At 47.9% G+C, this 24086-nt stretch overlaps 1 protein-coding gene across 3 annotated transcripts in view; it reads left to right on the top strand.

Annotated features, from left to right (window-relative positions):
- The window catches only part of NBEAL2 (neurobeachin like 2), a 234755-nt gene that overhangs the window by 117303 nt on the left and 93366 nt on the right, over nt 1-24086 (top strand). Inside the window, exons 6-10 of one of the 3 annotated variants that reach the window (XM_063122418.1) lie at nt 1027-1109; nt 6665-6750; nt 8627-8933; nt 14553-14659; nt 22264-22341. In XM_063122418.1, coding sequence (XP_062978488.1) covers nt 1027-1109; nt 6665-6750; nt 8627-8933; nt 14553-14659; nt 22264-22341 — 661 coding nt within the window. Of the gene's footprint in view, nt 1-1026; nt 1110-6664; nt 6751-8626; nt 8934-14552; nt 14660-22263; nt 22342-24086 lie in introns of those variants that run through there. The other 2 variants (XM_063122403.1, XM_063122411.1) reach the window with 2 other exon arrangements.

The raw sequence follows: 24086 nt of genomic DNA, 5'->3' as shown, positions 1-24086 counted from the left end.
TTTTGAGTTCAGGATTTTGAAGCGCCTCTTAATACTGCGGATATAGAATCATAGAATAGTAGAGTTGGAAAGGGCCTACAAGGCCATTGAGTCCAAACCCCTGCTCAATGCAGGAATCCACCCTAAAGCATCCCTGACAGGTGGTTGTCCAGCTGCCTATTGAAGGCTTCTAGTGTGGGAGAGCCCACCACCTCCCTAGGTCACTGATTCCATTGTTGTACTGCTCTAACAGTCAGGAAGTTTTTCCTGATGTCCAGCTGGAATCTGGCTTCCTTTAACTTGAGCCCGTTATTCCGTGTCCTGCACTCTGTACTAGTGAAATACCCTGTTCTAGAAACCGCTTTTCACAGTAATAGTTTTATATGGAAAATAGCTAGAGAGTTTAAGCTGGGCTTTACAAAAAGTTTCACTGTGATCTCTCTGTTCAAGGGAAGCCTTTGCAGCACAGTGTGTATCAGATTTTTCTGAACCCCCTTGCAATTGGCTACGAGATTCCCGCGAATGTTTGAACTTGAAACTTATAATGGTGTCCTGAATGTATACATCAACGTCTTTTCTGAAATCTGTTTTCAAGGGAGATTTGTTACCAACTGAGGAGTACTGGGTTGGAGGAATGCTGTTGCAAACAAACAGTTGACTTGCAACCGCGTTAAACGGGAGGTACATTGAACCGAAAGCCTCGATTCTGCCCTCCAGAAACAAAATGAAAATTCTTTCAATAAACCTTTCATTCCTCAGTTGTGCTCATTTCCCTGGAAAACCAATAAGTAAGGGCTAGAAATTTAACAGACGGCAGAGCAGTCACTGCTCTGATTCTGGGACTTGAATTCTGTGCCAGCTGTCCTGCAAAATCCATTCCTGTGGACTGTGTTTGCAGCCCTGTGGAATCGTCTCAGCTTTGGTTAAAACTTCTATAGCGCTTGACCACAGCAACAGTTCTGGTGGGGGTTGGTAGTTGGGCTATACCACCCTGTGTTCACGCATGCAGCTTGCTTCATGCCCCCCTGCGTTTCTTGCCTCTCCTAGGGAGATTGTCAGCATGAAAGAGAAGAGCAAATACAAGTTTGCACCAGCTGTGTTGCCTCAAGAGTTCAACTCTTTCTTCCAAGGTAAATACTGCAACGTCTCTTATTCCGCCCTCATGCGATCTCACCCCACCCCAATGCCTTTCCTGGCTTCTTCTCTCGTCAGTAGCAATATTTCTGTACCTGGCTCCGTATTGATCTCACTCTTCAGGGTACTCCCTTGTCCTGGAACAAAATGGCTTCCCAACAGTGCATTCGCATATTCCGAGGCAAAGCAGAGATTTTGTGCTGTTTTTTCCCAGTCTTGCAAGCTTCCACTTGTGGCAAGAGCAAGCCATATATCTATATCTAGGAAGAGAGTTTGGAAGCCAGATAAAACACTCTAGGTTTAAACAACAATAAAAAAACCCCCTCCCCAAAGTAACTTATTATTATTATTATTATTTATTTATATAGCACCATCAATGTACATGGTGCTGTACAGATTATACACAGTAAATAGCAAGACCCTGCCGCATAGGCTTACAATCTAATAAGTTGTAGTAAACAATAAAGAGGGAAGGAGAATGCAAACAGGCACAGGGAAGTGTAAACTTCCCTTTAATCTGCATCTTTCTCCATACCATCCGCTGAGACGTCATGTCTCATATTGGCTGAGTCCTCCTGCTTGATGGCGCAGTGCTGACCAGGGGCTACAGTGATGCTCCCACAGTGGCAACTCTTTGGGAGTTGAGATTCTCCTTCTCCTTCTCCTTCTCCTTCTCCTTCTCCTTCTCCTTCTCCTTCTCCTCCTCCTCCTCCTCCTCCTCCTCCCCCTCCCTCTTCCTCTCTTCATCTCCCTCCTCCTCTCCTCCTCCTCCACCACCTCCTCCTCCTCCTCCTCCTCCTCCTCCTCCTCCTCCTCCTCCTCTTCTTCTTCTCCTCCTCCTCCTCCTCTTCTCCTCCTCCTCCAGCTTCTCCTTCTTCTCCTTCTCCTTCTCCTTCTCCTCCTCCCCTCCTCCTCCTCCTCCTCCTCCCCTCCTCCTCCACCACCACCTCCTCCTCCTCCTTCTCCTCCTCCTCTTCTTCTTCTTCTTCTTCTCCTTCTCCTTCTCCTTCTCCTCCTCCTCCTCCTCCTCCTCCTCCTCCTCCTCCTCCTCCTCCTCCTGTCACTTGGTTTTCTTTGGGTGGTGTAACAGTGACGTCCAGCCTGAGTAAAGCAGATTTCTTCACTCGCTAAATGGTGATGAACTTGATTGATTGCTGGTGATTATCGGAGCAGTTTCTGAACCAGATTAAAACTCAGAGCTGAATGTGTATAGCAGCCTTCTCCAACCTGGTACGCTCCAGGCCCTCGTCTTGATGGCATTGGGTCAGCAGCATTGGGCGGCGCCCCCCCTCCACATTGGCGCTCTTTCCGACCATCTACAGCAGAAGGAGCGCAATTGCGGGGTTTCCTGAAGGCACCGTCGCTACTGCGCCTGCCCACCCGTGGCAGTTCAGGGGCGCCTGGGAGGGGCGCCGTGCCCCCTCTTCCAAGGTTAGGGTGGGTTTTTTTTAATATATTGGCCTACGTTTTGTTATTTTAGTTCTTTTCCCTTTTCGCATTTACAGCTAAATGGGGAGAAAGAAAGAGCGGGGGAGGAATGGGGTGCTCCCTCCCTCTCAGAATATCCACACACACCCTTTATTTATTTATTTATTTATTTATTTTAAGCGAGGGTCTGCAGAGGTGGTCCTCCTTCCCTGCCCAGCTGATGGCAACCAATCAGTGGTCGCCATAGGCTGTGGCTCACCTCGCAGCAGCTCCGTAGCAAGAGCGACAGATGGCAGATGCCGTCATCGCCTGGCTCCAAGCTAAAAAAAGTCAGGGCAAGTGCCTGAATTTTTAGAGTGCAGCTTTGGGGCTTTGCCCCTGGATCGCTTTGGAGCGGCGTCGGTGTCATATAGATCACCTGCCGCCACTCTGAAGCTACCGTGGGGAAAAGCACCCATCTAGAGGTACACTCCAGGTGTGTCAGACTTAAGTCCTGATATCCCTTGCCAGATTGGCCATTGGCCATGCTGGCTGAGAACCATGAGAAGTCATAGTCAAACCCATTCTGGAGAGTGTCAAACAGGGAAGGCCGATAGGAATATAACTCCAAGCGTTCATTTTTAAAACAACAAAAATAACAAGTTCCTGGCCCTCATGGTTGTGAAGATGTGCTTGAAAATGTGTGGGAATGCCTGCTGAAACTTTAGGAAATGGCATGGTGACTTGAATAAGATTTCCAGTGAGTGTGGGACGGAGCTCAGCCTTGGTCCTGTGTTTATTTATTTGCTTGTTGTATTTATATCCCGCCTTTCCTGCAAGGATCCAAAAGCGGTGGATCATAGAATTGTAGAGTTGGACGGGGCCTATAAGGCCATCAAGTCCAACCCCCTGCTCAATGCAGGAATCTCCAACGATCCACCTCCTCTCCATGTTATCCTCACAATAACCTTGTGAGGTAGGTTAGGCTGAAAGTCAACGACTGGTCCAAAGTTACCCAGTGAGTCCCATGGCCAAGTGGGGACTAGAACTCAAGCCCCCCAAGTCCCTAGTCCAACGCTCTAACCACTATGCCACACTGGCTCTCTGTCAACAAATTCCCGGCTGAACATATGTTCAGAAAGCCCCGTTATTTGATTCTCATGGTCTGTCTGTGCCTCTGAGCCACTGTTTCCAGTTGGTGGAGCTCAGAATTCCAGTAAAAACAATGTAGATCCATAGTAGGTCTGAAGTCTTCCTCTGCTTGCACTGGATTACACCCTTCTGTAGTTAAGACGAGCGGATTCTGAATTAAGTGCCTCTTTCAACCTGCTTTTGAAAGCCTTTTAAAACTGCCAGCAAAACAAATAAATAAAATAATTAAAGGGTAATTAATCTGCATTAAGTGACTTTTTAAAAAAGATTTCGCTCTGGGAGATGGGACATCCCTACCACTCTGCATTGTCACTTTCAGCCAGTTCTTTTTTTCCCCTCCTGCCAAGATATTTATTAGGTCCACATATCAGCTTTAAAGAGGGTCAAAGACAAAACCTCCTTTGGTTGGTTACCAGAGCAACTCTGAGTGACTAGATAATAAAACAGCGGAGGGCGGGGGGGGCGCGCATGTAATTTTGCTGTGATTCCAGGCATTAAAGTACCGTTATCTCTCCTTCCACCCCCTCTACCCCACTGATCTAAATTTGATTTATCTCTTCTATTGCTTTATATTTATCCTCTGGGATGTTGAACGGCTCACGGTCAATAAGTGTTGGGCTAAGCACCGTGACAAGTGAAATCTGTGCAGTTGTTGGTGCGAGTGACTCTTCTTAAAAAAATAATAATAATACCCTATTTCTTCGATTCTAAGACGCACTTTTTTCCCCATATAAACATCTCTAAAAATGGGCTGCGTCTTAGAATCGTGGGTGTGTCTTAGGGTTTTTTTTTTCTGTTGGCGGTACTGAAATTCGTGTGCGTCTTACGATCGATGGCGTCTTACAGCCGAAGAAATACGGTAGCGTCAGATTAACCAAGGGGCATGGATTGACAGAAAGCGTTAGAAAAACGTGGTAACGAAAATATCCCTAGGATTTCTAGGGGCTTTTCTGCCAGGTGTCTGTGACTGAAAAGTACTTGAATTGATTGACTTTTAATTACGTTAGTGCAGGTCGGGGATTTCTCTGGGCTATTTGGGGAATGAGTAGAACGGTGTCATTTTTAGCGTACAGCAGCACCGGTGTGTGACTGCATTGCCCTGCGTGTCGCTTGCTGGTGAGCCGGTGCGTACCCCTCTTGATTCATTTCACCCGTTGGCCACATTTCTGTACAGCCTCCCAGCCAAAGCACTCAGTGCAGTTCACAGTTCAGAATGATGGCTTCCAATCTAAGAGTCCCGATACAAAAGGAACGGGGAAGAAAGAAGCAATTGAGCACATCCAAGTGCTTCCCACCCCACCCCATAATGCCACTGTTCTAGGTAGGGCTGGACCTTGGTCCCAAAGTCCAGGGCCCCACAACCCCGGGGTTGGAGGGCAGGTGCAAAAGACCACTCAAAACACAGCAGGTGATGAAGGCAGCCGAAGCAAATGCCAGCAGATGTGCGCCACTGGGACATGAATTCTTTGTCATTATCTCTGAGACCGGCATTGTTCCAGGGTAATGTTGTGGTCATCTCTGTGCCAGATTTTACACCAGTTTTAAAATCTCTTCACTGGCTGCCAATTAGTTTCCGGGCGAAGTATAAAGTGTTGGTTATCACCTTTAAAGCCCTACATGGTTTGGGTCCAGGCTCCCTGCGGGATCGCCTTCTCCCGTACAATCCACCCCGCACACTCAGGTCCTCTGGGAAGAATTTACTCCAGCCAAGGAAAACAAGGCTGACAACTATTACCCAGAGGACCTTTTCCTCTGCCGCGCCCAAATTATGGAATGACCTGCCTGGAGAGATTCGTCAACTTAACAGTCTTCCGGATTTTAAGAAAGCTATAAAGACTGATCCCTTCCGGCAGGCCTACCCAGTTGAATTTTAAGATGCCTTTTTAATAATGTGCTGCTTTTAATAATGTAATAGTTTTAGATGTTTTAGTTATATGTGTTTTGTGGTATTTGCATTTTTGTTGTACCCCGCCTCGATCCGGAGGGAGAGGCAGGTAACAAATAAATAAAATTATTATTATTATTATTATTATTATTATTATTATTATTATTATCTCCTTGTTTAAGAGGAAAATGCCAAAGACAGGAAGCCAAATTCTTACCCATAAAGGTTTGGAGGTAGCAAAAACCCTTTGAAACCACAAGCCTCAGGGCTAACATCTTCACCTTGTGGGGAAGAAGGAGCTGTTGGTTTGCCCCTCCATTGGGAGATGAGAGGACGGAGCAGGGCCTTCCCACCAGCCTAAGCAGTCTCCTTAATTTCTTTTTATTTTCTCCCTCTTCCCTCCCCATCCACTTTTCCTTGTGTGTCATGTCTTTTTTTTTTTTAGAATGTAAGCCTGAGGGTAGGGACTGTCTTCTTTATTGATACATTGTAAGCCGCTCCGAGAGCCTTTTGGCTGAGGTGCGGGATAAAAATACTCTAAATAAATATAAATAAATAAAAATAAATAAAGGCTATTGAAGACCAAAGAGGTTGGGTGGAATCTGGTTTGTGTGAGTTTGGATGGAGTGGACATGGAACAAGGGCAGACCAGGCTGGTCTGGATCTCTCATCTGTCGCCCCTCAACTGACTGTCAGCGCAGGGCCCGAGGGGAAATCGTTTCACCACCTCTTTGTGTAGTAAGAGAAGGGATGTTGCAAAGCTGCGGGGATCGACGCTGGCTCACGGGGACTCCCACTTCTGCAATCGAAGGGGTTTTTCCACACAGCTGAAATTAGCCACGAGTTGGCTCGAGGCGGGTGAAATTTAGGGGAAGGCATAGCCATGCAAAGAAGGTGGTGGGCAACAAATGAGGGTGTGAACGTGTAAATATGAAATCTGGGCTGCAGCGTTCCACTTTAGTGCCAGTTGGACAGGGGGTGTGTGTGTGTGTGTGTGTGTGTGTGTGTGTGTGTGTGAGTGACCAGTTTTTTTTACCCAGCTATTGGCATTTGCTCCGTGCTTCCAAGGTTAATCTCTCTCTCTTTCTCTCTCTCCTCCTCTGCTAGAGTGTTTTCAAGAAGGCGAACAGCTCCCGGAGGCCCTCCAACTGCGGCTGATCCACCTCTTCGGAGCCATCATCTCTGGATCCAAGGCAAGGCTCTCTTGCACCTCATGGCCTTGTGAAATTTAGGCTCTGCGTTCCGACGGAGACAAGGGAGAAATCATCCGGGGGCGTCTCTTGAGAATGTAGCGCAGCCTTCTCCAACCCTAGAGCCAACCAGATGTATGGGACAACAACTCCCAGCACCTGGCTGGCTGGGGGATGCTGGGAGTTGTAGTCCCAACACATAAGATGGGGGATACTTGGCTCAGCAATACTACAAACGAGAAGGATCTTGGAATTGTTGTAGATCACAAGCTGAATATGAGCCAACAGTGCGATACGGCTGCAAGAAAGGCAAATGCTATTTTGGGCTGCATTAATAGAAGTCTAGCTTCCAAATCGCGTGAGGTACTGGTTCCTCTCTATTCGGCCCTGGTTAGGCCTCATCTAGAGTATTGCGTCCAGTTCTCGGCTCCACAATTCAAGAAGGACGCAGACAAGCTGGAGCGTGTTCAGAGGAGGGCAACCAGGTTGATCAGGGGTCTGGAAACAAAGCCCTATGAAGAGAGACTGAAAGAACTGGGCATGTTTAGCCTGGAGAAGAGAAGACTGAGGGGAGACATGAGAGCACTCTTCAAATACTTACAAGGTTGTCACACAGAGGAGGGCCAGGATCTCTTCTCAATCCTCCCAGAGTGCAGCACACAAATAATGGGCTCAAGTTAAAGGAAGCCAGATTCCAGCTGGACATCAGGAAAAACTTTCTGACTGTTAGAGCAGTATGACAATGGAACCAGTTACCTAGGGAGGTGGTGGGCTCTCCCACACTAGAGGCCTTCAAGAGGCAGCTGGACACCCATCTGTCAGGGATGCTTTAGGGTGGATTCCTGCCTTAAGCAGGGGGTTGGACTCAATGGCCTTGTAGGCCCCAGGAAGTTTTTCCTGATGTCCAGCCGGAATCTGGCTTCCTTTAACTTGAGCCCGTTATTCCGTGTCCTGCACTCTGGGAGGATCAAGAAGAGATCCTGGCCCTCCTCTGTGTGACAACCTTTTAAGTATTTGAAGAGTGCTATCATGTCTCCCCTCCATCTTCTCTTCTCCAGGCTAAACAGGCCCAGTTCTTTCAGTCTCTCTTCATAGGGCTTTGTTTCCAGACCCCTGATCATCCCGGTTGCCCTCCTCTGAACACGCTCCAGCTTGTCTGCGTCCTTCTTGAATTGTGGAGCCCAGAACTGGACGCAAAACTCTAGATGAGGCCTAACCAGCAAGGATCACGGTCTTCTTATCTTGAAAAGTGCAGTTTGCGGAAGATGCTGAAGCTTCAGCGTGGTCTGCGCAGGTCCTCTGTCTAGAGCAGGGGTATTATTGAACCACTTTCAGCCTGGGGGCGGAATTCCATTTGGAGGAGCTCTCCAAGCTGGAATGGTGGGTGGGGGCAAAGAAAAGGGGCGGAGCCAGAGGCAACGGGGGCGTGGCTTAGAGCTCTTACTGCCAGAAACGTAAGCATTAGGAGAGGCATTTTGGCCTTCGGGAATGTGGGTGAGGGTGGAATTGTGCTCAAGTCAGCAAAGCACCCAATGACTGGTGGTTAGGGATGGGAGTTGGGGCCTCTAGGGAACGCAGTGGGCCAGGTTCTGCCCGCAGCAGGCCTGAGGTTCTGCCCCCCTGCTCTTCGGGATAGAAATGTGCATGGGGCTAGAAGCCAAGGAATTCGTTTTACGACTCTTCCGGCTTCCGATACATTTTTACACTACAATTTGATCCTTCCGTTATTGAATGCTGGTGGTATATATGATGCCCTTGATCCTCAGAGCAGCGGATGCGCTTGAAAGGTTTTCCGCAACGGTGCCTTTGGCCTGGTGTTGCTCAAACTCAGGTTTCCAAAGCCCATCTTTCTTCTTCTTCCTCTTCTTCTTCTGAACAGCAAAATGCTCTCCTGGTGGTCACCCCATCCTCCGTTGAGGCCCTCATGCTGGTGCTCAGGCGATGGTGCTCGCCGACCAGCGGAACGCCCAAAGACGCCAGGTTGCTGCAGCTGACGCTGAAGAGCTTGGTGGGAATGGTCCACATTCTCCACACCAGCAGCCCCAGCCAGCGCAAGGTGGAGATCCGCGCCATCCTGGACAGCTACTTCAAGGTCCTCAACTCAGACCAGCCCATGGCCTCGCTGGAAGGTTCGCCGGGACCTCACTGGGAGGAAAGACTCATCGCCCTCCGAGTGAACATGCTGGGTGAGTGGCAGCGGGAAGGGGGTGACGCACGGTTTCTCAAGCTCAGAAGGAAGCGGTGAATTCGGTTGCCCCCTTTGAGCATCTTCAAGCTCAAAGGGGACAACCGAATTTACCCCTTCCTTATACAACGTGGGTGCAGAACCTCTTTCCGCCCGAGGGCCACCTTCAATTTCAGAGAAGCGCATTCCAGTGGTGGGCGGGGCTGATGGCAAGAGCGGCAGGCCGAAATACCAGAAATACCAGCATATTTTAGCTCGATGCTCTTTCTGCTAGTAATTAAGACTTAGGAGAGGCCTTTTCTACCTTTGAAAATGAGGGGGAAAAGTCTGCAAAAGCCAGGAAACCACCCAATGATTGGTGGTTGGGTGGAAGGGTGGGTTGGGGTCAGGGGAAGAGGATTGGGGCCATCTGGGGAACCCCAGAGGACTGGATGAGTTTCCCCACCCCTGTGGTATAGGCAAAAAGCTGCATCGGATTGATTGCTCTTGGTTCAGCAGTTGGTTAAAGAGCAGAAAGCAAAGACTATTTATTTATTTATTTATTTATTTATTGCACTTATATACCGCCCCCATAGCCAGGGATCTCTGGGCGGTTTACAGAAATTCTAAAATTGAGATAAAAACGAGTATACAAAATTTAAAATTCTAAAACACAGAACATACACACATAAAGCATTAAAAACCATTTAAAACTAAACATGTGGGTGATTAAGATGTGCTGCCATATGCCTGGGCAAAGAGGAAAGTCTTAACCTGGCGCCGGAAGGATAACAGCGTTGGTGCCAGGCGAGCCTCGTCAGGGAGATCGTTCCACATAGTCTGGGGGCCACCACCGAAAAGGCCCTGTCCCTCGTTGCCACACTCCGAGCCTCTCTCGGAGTAGGCGTCCGGAGGAGGACCTTAGATGTTGAACGTAGTGTATATTCACGTCGGGAGAGGCGTTCCGTCAGGTATTGTGGTCCCAAGCCGTGTAAGGCTTTATAGGTCAAAACCAGCACCTTGAATTGGGCTCAGAAACATACAGGCAGCCAGTGCAAGCGGACCTGAGCACGTGTTATACGGTCGAACCTTCTGGTTCCCGAAATCAATCTGGCCGCTGCATTTTGCACGAGCTGCAGCTTCCGAACCGTCTTCAAAGGCAGCCCTACGTAGAGTGCATTGCAGTAATCTAACTTTGAGGTTACCAGAGCATGGACAACTGAAGCCAGGTTATCCCTGTCTAGATAGGGGTGTAGCTGGGCCACCAACCGGAGTTTGTAAAAGGCACTCCGTGCCACCGAGGTCACCTGAGCCTCAAGTGACAATGATGGATCTGAAAGGAATAAATAGGAATAAATAAATAGGAATACTAGGAATAAATGGCAAATTCTCCTAATGTGTGTGGAGGGCGGAGGGATGTGAACAGTGGGGTCCCACAGGGGTCTGTATGGGGACCAGCGCTTTTCAACTTCATAAATGATTTGGAATTAGGAGTGAGCCGTGAAGTGGCCAAGTTTGCCGATGACACCAAATCATGTTGGGCGGGCAAAACAAAAAGGGATTGTGAGGAGCTCCCAAAGGATCCCTCCAAACTGGGAGAACAGGAATCCAAATGGTGTTTGCGGTTCAACATAAACAAGAGATCCCAACTTCAAGTATAACCTGATGAGATCTGAGCTAGCAGTGACTGACGAAGAACAAGATCCTCTGGTTGTGGTGGACAGAAAAGGCAAATTCCACGTAAGGTTTAATTAGGAAGAGGATTGAGAATAAACCTGCCGGAATCCGGCTCCCCTTTTACTAATCTATGGAGCGATCATGCTTAGAATTCTGTGTACTGTTCTGGTCACTGCACTTAAAAAAGGATATTGCAGAGTGGGGGGAAAGTGCACGAAAGAGCAACTAAAACTATCAAGGGGCTGGATGGAGCATCTCCCCTATGAGGGAAGGTTACAACAGCTGGGATTGTTTAGCTTAGAAAAAAGGCAAGTAAGTGGGGACTTGATAGAGGTGTACAAAGTCATGCCTGGTGTGGGGAAAGTGGAGAGTGAGACATTTTTCTCCCTCTCTCACAATACTAGTGGGGTCCTCCCATGAAGCTGATTGGTGGGAGATTCAGGACAGATAAAAGGAAGGACGCCTTCACACATTTGTTGTTGTTTATTCGTTCAGTCACTTCCGACTCTTCGTGACTTCGTGGACCAGACCACGCCAGAGCTTTCTGTTGGCTGTTGCCACCCCTAGCTTCCTCAAGGTCAAGTCTGTCACCCCCAGAATATCATCCATCCATCTTGCCCTTGGTCGGCCCCTCTTCTTTTTGCCTTCCACTTTCCCTAGCATCAGCATCTTCTCCAGGGTCTCTTGTCTTCTCATTATGTGGCCAAAGTACTTCCGTTTTGCCTTTAATACCATTCCCTCCAGTGAGCAGTCTGGCTTTATTTCCTGGAGTATGGACTGGTTTGATCTTCTTGCAGTCCAAAGCACTCTCAGAATTTTCCTCCAACACCACAGTTCAAAAGCATCTCTCTTCCTTCGCTCAGCCTTCCTTATGGTCTGGCTTTATTTCCTATGGAATTTTCTTCCACAAGATTTATTTATTTCTTACATTTATATACCGCTCCATAGCTGAAGCTCTCTGGGCGGTTTACAAAAGTTAAAAACAGTAAACATTTTTTTTTAAAAAGTATACAAAATTTAAAAACAACAGTATAAAAACAACAGTATCCATTTAAAATCAATAGTGCTGGGGTCCGTTTATCACCAATTTGGATGGATTTAAAAAAAGGCTTCCACAAGTTCATGGGGGATAAAGCTACCAATGGCTACTAGTCCTGATGGCTGTATGCCTGGGTACACCAGTTGCAGGGGAACATGGGCGGGAGGGTGCTGTTGCATTCATGTCCCTTGTTGGACCTTTTGGGTTTTCCTTGGGCCACTATGATAACAGAATGCTGGACTCTTCTTATGTTCTAGGTAGTATATACCATAATGTACATGTATTTCTTTAAAAAAAACACCAAAGCACACACACACAAATGTAATACATGACATGCCCCCCCCACCCCGGAATTTGCATTCAGCTACAAAACCAGTTTCTTCCCAAGTGAATTGTTGTTCTCCAACCATTTGAATGGGAGCTAAAAAGTCAAGGGTAAAAATCCTGGGATTTCTCAACGGTTGGTGTGAGTAAAAGGAAGCCTAAGAAATTCCATTGTGGGGGGTGGGGGACGACACTTTGGGCCATTCTAGAATTAAGCTGGAAGGGTTGCCATAGAAGCAATTTTTGTGCTGTTAGAACCATCTCCTTGCCCTCTTAAGTAGGCTCGATTTGATAGCTTCTTATGGCATCCAAGCCAATAATAATAATAATAATAATAATAATAATAATAATAATAAATCCATTTGTTGCCCGGCTCTCCCCCTAGACCAAGGCAGGGCAAACACAAATGCAAACTTCATACAACTAATTAAAACATTTAAAACCAGTACATCACTAAAAGCAGCACATCATTAAAAGGCAAATTTAAAATTCAAGTGGGTAGACCTGCCGGAAGAGATCAATCTTTATGGCTTTCTTAAATTCCAGAAGACTATTAAAAGCTGTGGTTGGGGGGCTCCAGCTCTGAAGGACACCCCCCCCTCAGCATCTGCCACTCTGCTAGTTCAGTTACCTCAACAGCCTGAAACTTCGCAGTGTGAGGAGCGTGCCAGAAAAGGCAAGGGTCCTTCTGTAAACCAGTCCTAATCCAAGTAGGAGGCCCAAAAGCACATCCTAAACATACCTGTCAGTCTCATGGTTCCCTTTAGCACTCACACATGCATTCCTTGTGTTCAGGACGGAGGCATGAACAGCCGGGCACCACCTGGGCCCAATGAAATTCCAGCCAGATCAGTACAAACACTGCAGCAAGCTCCCTACAAGAAGAGGCGGTCAGAGGTTGCATTTTGGGACAGGCCGGGGGGGGGGAGCGTCCAGAGCTCAAGGATTTTAGAACACTGAGAGATTATTAGGGTGGAGTGTTGAAGAAGGAGAGTACAAGTCAGAGAATCCTTCCAGGAAATAGGAAACTGGAGACTGCATAGTTGCCAGTGAATGGGGGCGTAAAAGTATATTTATAGTTAATCCAGCCGCTTTTCAATTGTAGCCCCAAAGTTTGGACCTGGTGCTGAGTTTGTGCGACTTATGACAGTCTTGTGCCCGCTTTGCAGATGGGAGGCCCACTTCGTTTCTTTGGACTACATTGCAGCAGTATCAGGCCTAGTACTGACAAGCTGGAGCGTGTTCAGAGGAGGGCAACCAGGATGATCAGGGGTCTGGAAACAAAGCCCTATGAAGAGAGACTGAAAGAACTGGGCATGTTTAGCCTGGAGAAGAGAAGATGGAGGGGAGACATGAGAGCACTCTTCAAATACTGGAAAGGTGGTCACACAGAGGAGGGCCAGGATCTCTTCTCGATCCTCCCAGAGTGCAGGACACGGAATAAGGGGCTCAAGTGACAGGAAGCCAGATTTCGGCTGCACATCAGGAAAAACGTCCTGACTGTTAGAGCAGTACGACAATGGAACCAGTTACCTAGGGAGGTTGTGGGCTCTCCCACACTAGAGGCCTTCAAGAGGCAGCTGGACAACCCTCTGTCAGGGATGCTTTAGGGTGAATCTCTGCATTGAGCAGGGGGTTGGACCCGATGGCCTTGTAGGCCCCTTCCAACTCTAAGATTCTATGATTCTATGATTTATATACAGCCTTGTCTGCTTAAAAGGTGGCGTGCAACCATGTAAAACAACAAAACCCATAAACACTAAAAATAAGAGCATTAAAATAGTAAAAACAGTAACATTACATTTTGAAAGCCGAAACTGGAAAGATGAGTCCTTGCACCCTTTCTAAAGGCCGAGAGAACAGGTGCAAAAGGGGAAATTGTAGTTCTTGAGGGGGACCACATTCTCTAGTTTGGAGGCAACAAAAACGAAATCCCTTCCAGCGGACAGGCTTCTCCATGTAATGGTGCCCTCAAAACGGCCTCTCCTGCAGATGTTAATAACCAGTCAGGTTCGAAGCAAGACAGGCAGTCCCTTTGATCACCCTGTCCGAAGACAATTAGGGCTTTATAGCTCCCCCCACCTTTCATCTTTTTGTGTGGCTATACCCATGCTTTCTGTGGTGTTGGAGGAAAATTCTGAGAGTGCTTTGGACTGCAAGAAGATCAAACCAGTCCATACTCCAGGAAATAAAGCCAGACTGCTCACTTGAGGGAATGGTATTAAAGGCAAAACTGAAGTACTTTGGCCACATAATGAGAAAACAGGAGACCCTGGAGAAGAGGCTGATGCTAGGGAAAGTGGAAGGCAAAAGGAAGAGGGGCCGACCAAGGGCAAGATGGAGGGAGGATATTCTGGGGGTGACAGACTTGACCTTGGGGGAGCTAGGGGTGGCAACGGCCGACAGAAAGCTCTGGCATGGGCTGGTCCATGAAGTCACGAAGAGTCGGAAGTGACTGAACGAATAAACAACAACACTCATGCTTTAATGTTTAGAAAACAGCACAGTTTTAATTATGACCTAGCTAGCTCTTTCTGATCGTGCATTTTTGGCAGAATCTAGCGGTTTAATAAGGTTCCCTGTCTTCTGTCTCCTTTTCAGATGCCATTCCGGAAATGTTAAATTGCGACGACCGGCCAGTTTTGCAGGCGATCTTTCTCAGCAACAACTGCTTTGAGCATATCATTCGACTGATCCAGAACAGTAAGGTATGGGGACACCGTAGTACTACTCTTGCACTTGGGGATTTGATGCTGTGTTCATTTGAGCCCTCTGGGCAGCTTTCTTAATTTTCTTCTGCTTTTGAAAATGTGTTCAGATTTGTTGGGGTGGGACTTGCTGCCTTGGAGGAAGGGGGCAGGATACGGCAGACAAAGGGGTCCGAGGCTGAGGAGTAACTTCAGAGGTGACTTTAGAAGTAGGGACCCGTGCCTGATTGTGTGGGCGCATCCCAGCACCAAGAAAAAGTGAATCATCTCAGGGGTGTTAAACTGAACAGCATCTCTGTAGCGTCACCCGCCCTCTGGAAAAACCCTCCCTCGTGCTGTTGGGGAGGCGGAAAATGTAATCACTTTTAAACGCCTTCTAAAAACGTATCTTTTTTAAACAAGCCTTCCCGGGACTGTAACTTATTCTGGTTTCATGTGGTTTTAAAGTTTTGAATTGGATTCTACGGTTTTAGTTGTAAACTGCCCAGCGCAGCCTTTCTCAACCTGGGGCGCTCCAGATGTGTTGGACTGCATCTCCCAGAATGCCCCAGCCAGCAGAGCTGGCTGGGGCATTCTGGGAGTTGTAGTCCAACACATCTGGAGTGCCTCAGGTTGAGAAAGGCTGGCCCAGCGAGCCTAGGCTGTTGGGCAGTATAAATATGTAATAAATATAAATAAATAATTTCAAAAGACACGAAGCCATTAGGGCTGGTGGGAAAAGAGAGGTAGATTGGGTTATGGGCAGGAACTTGTAGGTCGAGAGCCTCAGTCCTGGGATCCCACTCGGGGTCCCATTCCAGCCCCCCAGGGTTCTCAGAAGGGCACCCCCTCCTTTCCTCCAACCACCAATGATTTCTTGATTTCTTGGCCCTTGTGCAGTTTTTTCGCCCCATTCTAAAAGGCTGAAATTTATTTATTTATTTATTTATTAAATTTATATACTGCCCCATAGCCGAAGCTCTCTGGGCAGTTTAGAAAAGTTAAAAACAGTGAACATTAAAAAAGTATACAAAATTTAAAACCATCAAACATATAAAAAACAACAGTATAAAACAATGGTATCCATTTAAACAACAACAGTTCTGGGGTCCGTTAGAAAACAAACAAACTTAGCATATGTTGTTAAATGCTGTTAAATGCCTGGGAGAAGAGAAAAGTCTTTGACCTGGCGCGGAAAAGATAACAATGTTGGCGCCAGGCGAGCCTCGTCAGGGAGGTCATTCCAGAATTGCGGGGCCACCACTGAAAAGGCCCTCTCCCTTGTTGCCATCCTTCTCCCTTTCTAAAAGATCCTGGCAGTAAGAGCTTGAAGCTCAAATATGCTGGCATTTGGGGGAGGGGAGGTCCTTGCCCCTTTTGCCCTGCCCTCCCCCCAGTGAAATTTGGCCTTCTGGCTGACATCCTTCTTTTTGATGCTCATCCAGTTTTACCATGAGTAGGAGCTGGACAGTCTATGGCAGCCTTCCTTACCTGGTGCCCCCCCACCCCCGATGTCTTGGACTACAACTCCCAGCCAGCTTGGTTCCAACCTGTCCCTCATCACCATCGCTTTGGGTGCGTCTAGGCTTTTGGGGATGGGGGTGCAGATGCAAAAAGCGCATCTCAGGGAAAAGAGACAGGCTGTCTTGCCCATGCTGAATAATGTGGGATGGGGTGCCGGTGTGGATGCAGCCAGTGTACAAAGTTAGAGTTGGGGTCCGTTCACACAGGCTTGTTCGTCCCTTGCGCTGAGCAAAAAAGTACTTTGCACGTGCGCAGGAACCTCCCTGTATCACCACCACAAAGCGATGCCGTGTCAAACAGGATGCTTTTCGATGGAGGCCGTTCACACACTTGCCTGCAAGCGATCCAGTGTTGGGTAACCTGGAGAAGAGAAGATTGAGGGGAGACATGATAGCACTCTTCAAATACTTAAAAGGTTGTCACACAGAGGAGGGCCAGGATCTCTTCTTGATCCTCCCAGAGTGCAGGACACGGAATAACGGGCTCAAGTTAAAGGAAGCCAGATTCCGGCTGGACATCAGGAAAAACTTCCTGACTGTAAGAGCAGTGCGACAATGGAATCAGCTACCTAGGGAGGTTGTGGGCTCTCCCACACTAGAGGCCTTCAAGAGGCAGCTGGACAACCCTCTGTCAGGGATGCTTTAGGGTGGATTCCTGCATTGAGCAGGGGGTTGGACTCGATGGCCTTGTAGGCCCCTTCCAACTCTGCTATTCTATGATTCTATGATTCTATGATAACCAAGGGAGCTATGAACCGGCCCTCCAGTTCAGCATTAGGGAACTTCCTAATTGCAGGAGCATTTGGCAGGGGGAGCGAAGAAGCTTCAGGGGAGGATTTGAAATCTCCTTCCTTGGAAACCTTTCAGAAGAGGTTGGCCAGTACAGGCGTCTTTCCGTGAGGATGTAGGAATAGGATATCCTGAACTGAGACAAGACCTTGGGCCAGGTGTTCCATGGCTTGTTTCCAGTTCTACGTGACGGTCTTGTCCCAGAGTGTGGCTGGCTGGCCGGCCGGCCACGTGACGGCTCTTCTGGGCACAGCTCCCAACCTGGGAGGGGGCACCCTGGCTCTGGCTTGTTTTCCTTTCCCTTGCCTGTCGTATCCCTTGAAAGCCCAATAAATCTTGAGAGTTTGTAAATAACAGGAAGATTTATATCTATGATGACTGTGCCAAAAGCAAGAGATGGAATCTTCTGCGCTCTCTCGGGTTTTATTTTTAACGTTTGCTTTTTTAAACAAACCGGGTGCAGCTTTTTCTCCTCTTGTTCCTTCTGAAATGTTTTCATTTTAAGAATGCCATTAGTATTCGGGCAGATCAACCTGCCTGAAACTGAGTCCGGACCCTGTCACCCTGTAATCCGTTATGATCTCCTCCAATTGGGCCCCTGGGACAATGACCAATTCTGGCACTCTTGAGGTTCCAGTCCAAACTTTCATGATTCTCTAGATAGCCACGCCCCTTCCCCTTCCCCTCAACCACTGACCATTTGGTGGTTTCCCAGTTTTTGTGCAGATCCCACCCCTTTTTGCACTGTCCACCACTGGAGCGCAGCTCCCCGAGAGCCTGAATGTGGCCCTCAGACTCAAAGAGGTTCCCCACCCTGATCTATTTATTTATTTAGAATATTTATATACCGCTCCCCATTGAAAAAATTCAGAGCGGTGTACAAGGTAAAACGAAAATAAAAACAGGATAAAAACAGTTAAAACAAAATTTAAAAGAAGCAATAACAGTAATCCAAGGCTGCATGTTAAAGAAAGGCTTCTTGGAATAAAGATGTTTTCAGGAGGCGCCGAAAGGAGTACAAGGTTGGCGCCTGCCTGACCTCCAGAGGCAGGGAGTTCCACAGGAGGGGCGCCACCACGCTGAAGGCTCTTCCCCTGGTGGATTCCAATCGGAGGATGGATCTAGGTGGAACCACCAGGAGCAGGCCCTTGGATGACCTCAGTGACCGGGCAGGTTGGTAAGGGAGAAGGCGCTCTCCCAGGTATCCTGGTCCCAAGTTGTTTAGGGCTTTGTACACAAGTACAAGAACCTTCAACCTGGCCCGGTAGCGAATAGGCAGCCAGTGCAGTTCCCTCAGCAGAGGAGTTCCATGCTGGAAAGGGGCAGCTCCAGACAACAGCCGAGCTGCAGCATTCTGCACTAGCTCCAGCTTCCGGAGCAGCTTCAAGGGCAGCCCCACATAGCACGCGTTGCATCAGACTGGGACTGGCATCAGCTCTCCAAGGACACAAGCAGAGGGAGGTCTCTGGCAACCCTGCGACCCCCGAGTTCCTTTTAGCTAGAGACGCCGGCAGTGGAGCCTGGGACTGTCTGCATTCAGAGACGTGTGAATGAGCCACGGTCCATCCCCAGCTGGCAGGAGCAACCACTGAAGAGGACGACTCAACCTGGACCTTCATCCCTCGCCCCTGAGATGTGGATTAATCTGGAGACGATCTCAGCCCCTCCCCCAGTGAGTTAGATCCAGAGGCCCTTTTAGGACTTGGTGAGAGAAGCCTCCATGAGTCAAGCAGCCCGAAAAGCCTGACGACTGTTGAACTGTTGTCCAGACTTCCCTGCCCAATACAAGATCTCTCAGGCCTTGGGTTCTCCACCGGTCTTGACAGCTAATTGGCTGGGATCTCTCTGTAGTTCAGAACAACCACCGTTACCAGCAAGCCAAGTCTGACTTCCTCGGCTCCCAACCTTCCTTGCACTGCTTCTCTCCGTGTTGCTGAAACGCTGTTTCCGATTTCAACACCAGCTTCCGCTTGGCTAACCGTGAGCGAACGAGACGTGGCTTCCACTGAACCCGCCCGACTCTCACTGCTGCTTCTTGGGGGGGGTGGATCTACACTACTGCTTTAAAGCGCTTTATAACAGTTTTGACAACTGTTGGGGCCCAGGACACACGGCATATACAGGTTTAAAAACGTTTTCAAAGCGCTTTAAAGCCCTTTAAAAGCAGTAGTGTAGATCCCCCCTTGGCTCAGTTCCTGAGCTGTCTCTTCTCTCCGTATGTCAGAGCAGGCGAGAGGTGGAAATCCGAAACTGGAGTGGGAGGCCGTGGGTGCCACACTGCTGTGCCACACTGGCTGCGGTTCCCTTTGGCTTGAAAACTTGCTGGAGAAATTTCCAAAAGTGGATGGTAGGGCAGGACGTGAGCAAGCCTTCCCCACCCTTCTAAGTGAGGTGCTTCACTGTTTGTATATAACTCTGTGGCCATCCCCTAGCTAATTGAAGAGGGATAAAATACAGAATTAGAACAGTAAAATTTAAATTTAAGTTAAAATTAAGTGTTAAAATATTGAGAGAATAAAAAGGTCTTCAGCTGGCGACGAAAGGAGTACAGTGCAGGCACCAGGCGGACCTCTCTGGGGAGGTCATTCCACAACCGGGGTGCCACAGCGGAGAAAGCCCTCCTCCTAGTAGCCACCTGCTTCACTTCCTTTGGCAGGGGCTCATGGAGAAGGGCCCCTGTAGATGATCTTAAGGTATGGGCAGGTACATATGGGAGGAGGTGTTCCTTCAAATAACCTGGCCCCAAACCGAGCATTCCAAGCAAATGGGGCAGCCAGAGAGAATGGGCGAAGCCGGGCAAGAGAGATAGAAATTCTTGAGCGGGAGAAGCAACATAACGTTTGAAGAACGGAGGGTACAAGGGGGGTGGTAGAGAGAAGAAAGATAAGAAGGTGCAAGATCATGACACGCTTTGAAAGTCAGCCAAAGAAGCTTTTCTTGCTGCATGATTTATTTAGAGTACCTGCAGCCCCCTGGTCAGAGAAGACGACGAGACATGCATGCGTGTGTTTACCTGGATGCCAGATTTGCTACCAGGCAGTTTCAGCCCTACCAGTCTAATGTCACGGAAAGAGTGGAAATTATTTCCTTGTTTCTTGGGCCAGTTGCGGATCCAGACTCCTGGAGGTGTTAAGTTGCCATCTTAACAATAATTGCTTTGATGCTGTTTGCCACAATCCTTCTTAAGGATACAGCTTTGGAATCCTAACCAGGCTTCTCCTCTTCGCCACGCTGCAATTTAGGGATCAGTGGATTGCCTCCGGGGGGGAAAAAAGCTTTATAGACCTTGCTGTTGTCTTTTATTGGCATCACTGTTCCTAAGAGCTGAGGACCATTTATCTTTTTGGTGAGGGGGTGGAAAATACACTGGGGCTCAGGTTTGTGGATGTGGGTTTCTCTTGGCATCATTGGATTGTAATAATAATAATAATAATAATAATAATAATAATAATAATAATAGAATCATAGAATCATAGAAAAGCAGAGTTGGAAGGGGCCTACAAGGCCATCGAGTCCAACCCCCTGCTCAATGCAGGAATCCACCCTAAAGCATCCCTGACAGATGCTTGTCCAGCTGCCTCTTGAATGCCTCTAGTGTGGGAGAGCCCACAACCTCCCTAGGTAGCTGATTCCATTGTCGCACTGCTCTAACAGTCAGGAAGTTTTTCCTGATGTCCAGCCGGAATCTGGCTTCCTTTAACTTGAGCCCGTTATTCCGTGTCCTGCACTCTGGGAGGATCGATTTATTATTATTATTAATAATAATAATAAATTTCTTACCCGCCTCTCCAATTGGATCGAGGCAGCGAACAACAGCAAGCATAAAATACACAAAATACTGATTAAAAATGTAATATACACTGTTAAAAACATTCTAAAAGTATACTAAAAGTATCCTAACATTCTACTGGATTTTATTATTTATTTATTTATTTATTTATTGCATTTCTATACCGCCCAATAGCCGGAGCTCTCTGGGCGGTTTACAAATTTAAGACAATTCAAAACAATAGTATAAAACCACAATATAAAATACACTATAAAAGCACAACCAAGAGAAAAACAGCAGCAATGCAAAAATACAAATTTTAAAATACAAATTTAAAACAGCGAAGTTCAAATTAATTTATAGGCTGTTAAAATACTGGGAGAATCCAGTAGGCCTGCCGGAAGAGATCGGTCTTGATAGCATGTGCGTACGCATGTCGTGGTACAAGCACAGTGGAGCACATCTGGGGATCGGATTCTTTGGGGGAACGAGCGGGGTGTTACGAAAAAAAGTTGCGCCGCCATAGCTAGGGCTTCACAGAAGCCCCTGCCGCTGGAAATGTTGTTCACCAAGCCGTTTTCTAGGATCTCACAGAACGTTGTCTATGTACTTTCAAGCATAATTTTATGATCATCAGGGCTGGAAACCCCCCCCCCTTTTGTCTTTTTAAATTGAAGCTGAGTTTCACAGGAGGTAGGTTTCCGTTCCTCATATGCTATTCTTTGTCTGTACTTCTGCAGATTCTCCGCATTTCTCATGTTAATAGATACATATTCATGCATGGATGTGGACTTTCTGCCTAACAGTGTAATGCAGGAGTTGGTTCTGAAACTTGGGTTGATTTCCCTGGTTTCAGCTTCAGCCTGGATTCTATAAAAAAAAACAAAGACAGTCATGCTGGTCTGTGAGAGAAAGAAAAAATAAATCAAGATCCTCCATTGGAAAACACTTTTATTTGGACCCAACCGTTCCATAGAAATGTGCAAGGCTTTCGAGAACTCTTTACCAGGCTAGGTAGTACAGAAAGCAGGGGATGAGGGGAAGACAGAGAAAAGTCCGAACGTGTGGCCAGATAGCAACGCATTTTGGGGTAGAGAAAAATCTGAACGTGTGGCCAGATAGCAACGCATTTTGGGGTAGAGGAAAGTCCGAACGTGTGGCCCGATAGCAACGCATTTTGGCTGCGTTCTGCTTCTGAAAATGCAAAAGTCTGGCTGTCACTCTGATCTGCCTGTTGCCTTGGGCGAAACACACCGGTTCCCGACTTGGCATACAGCTGAAGTGCAGAGAAACATGACAAATCTTTTATCAGAGCAAAGCTGGAGATGAGGCGTGCCTTGGCCAGCCAGCGCCTTTGATCTGCCAAGAGCTGTCTACCTTTGGGGGAATCCAGATGCAGTGAAGCGTGTGGCTCTTGACCCAGCTATGGCTTATCCCTGTTCCAGCTTGGACCTGGAGGCCCTTCTTTTTCTCTTAACCCCTTCTCCCTCCCTCTCTCTTTCTCCTGTTGAATGACGCTGCTTTTCTGACCCTGTTTCTGACAGCTCTACCTGAGTGGTGAGTGCAAAGCGCCTGGGAGTGATCTCGCCATGCGGCTGCTGACCGAGATGGATGTCCATCAGGTATTGCCTGCCGCTTGTGCTGTGCTGGGTTTGCACGTGGGGATGCATGAGGTCCGCTTTCCTTTTGGGCATGGGCGAGGCTTTCCCACCAACGTTTGCACGCTTCCTTTTAAGTCAGCAGTGCTCAAAAACCTAGAAGGGGAACGTAGCGGCCAACGTGGCGATTCCTCAAATCAAAAGGTGAAAGGAGGAGAGAGGAGGCAGGTCCCCATTTCCATGTGGGCCTTCTTTTCCCGCTGGTTCAGGCCAGGCATCTGTGGGGTAACGGCTAGCATGGAGAAAGGGCCGCGTGGTGTGTGGTTGGGGATTCCTTGCCACCGATGGAACGTCTGACCTTCTTCCTAGGGCCTGGATTCTCAGGATGAAAGGCAGGTCTTCCCTACGGGCATGCAAACAGTCTCTGGGCAGGTACATGCATGTGGCACCTTTCTAATTTGTGTCTGTCTCATTCCCCACAGCAGATGCAATATGGGGGCTTGAGGGATGATAGATCAACTTCCACCCTTCAAGTGTTTCCGTCCGCCTTCATTCTTGGCAGGAGGGGGGGGGCTTGTAAAGCATGAAATGAATGGCTGGGATTCTCCCCCCTCCCTTTCTTGTTGTTCTACCTGACTTTCGTGTTGGGCAAAGGCTTGAGCCCTGACTGCTTACTCAGCAGGCCTGATTCCTTACCTGTTGTCCGTCCTTCTGTGCGATGGTGTCACCAGCGAGGTCATCTCCACCTTCTCCTCCACTGTGCTGAATATCCTTTCTGAGCCCCTCCTTATGCGGTGACCGCTGCCATGTTGCCATATCGGGGCAAGCTCTTCATTTTCCTTTGTGGGGGTGGGGGTGGGGGAATGCCCAGCTCAGAAGAGTCCATGAGAAGCCACAGCTGAGCAAGATATTGTCTTGTTCAAACCAATTCGTCCTGGCTTTCTCCTATTGCTGTTTGACATGAAAATTGGGCCTCGGCTCTTCTTGGGTGTAGAAAACTGTGCACGGAACTGTCGGGCTATTTATCCGAGGATGAACGTTATAGGAGAGACATCCCTTGCCTTTTTCAGAGGCAGAGGCAGCGTGCTTCTGAAGACCAGCTGTTCAGGGGGCAGGAATGGGAGAGGGCTATTGCCCTCAGGCCCTACCTGTGGGGGCTTCCCAGAGGCATCTGAATTGGCTCTGTGGGAAAGAGTCTCTGATCCGCCTTGGGAACATCTGATATGGTGTCTGGCAGGCAGAATCTGCTGGAGTAGGGTGACCATATTTTGGAAACCAAAAAGGAGGACAACATGGTCACCACAAGGGGGCGTGTCCAGTACCAAGGGGGCATGCCCACCCGAACATAGCCTTGGTCACATGTCTGATTTTACAGCACACATTTAAGACAAATCTGTTCTACATAACATCTTAATGTTAAAATCACTGAAATAAAGAACAAGTGAGAGATTCAATGTATCTGAAATTAACTTCACTCACTCCTACTTTTGTAGGTTTTCACTGTACTTTGAAGCTTTTGCTATACTCTGTGTGCTACATTCTCCCCTTTCCTCAAATATCTTTTCTGTATCTTCACTCATTGCAAGCTGCTATTGTTGTTAACAGGGTTTGCTTCTGGCCCCAGATCTGTTTCAAATTTGGTATGTCTAAAGCTCTACCTAAAAGCTATCATGGTGCCAAATTTCAGCTCTTTATCTTTAAAAATGACAGTTTAAAAAATAATAATTTTAAAACCTCATTTTTAAAAAAAATCCTAAAAAATCAATGGA

This window comes from Elgaria multicarinata, chromosome 1 (assembly GCF_023053635.1).
Source record: "Elgaria multicarinata webbii isolate HBS135686 ecotype San Diego chromosome 1, rElgMul1.1.pri, whole genome shotgun sequence".
NCBI lineage: Eukaryota > Metazoa > Chordata > Lepidosauria > Squamata > Anguidae > Elgaria > Elgaria multicarinata.
Note: the sequence above shows the minus strand (reverse complement) of the source record. Positions and strands in the feature narration are given on the sequence as shown.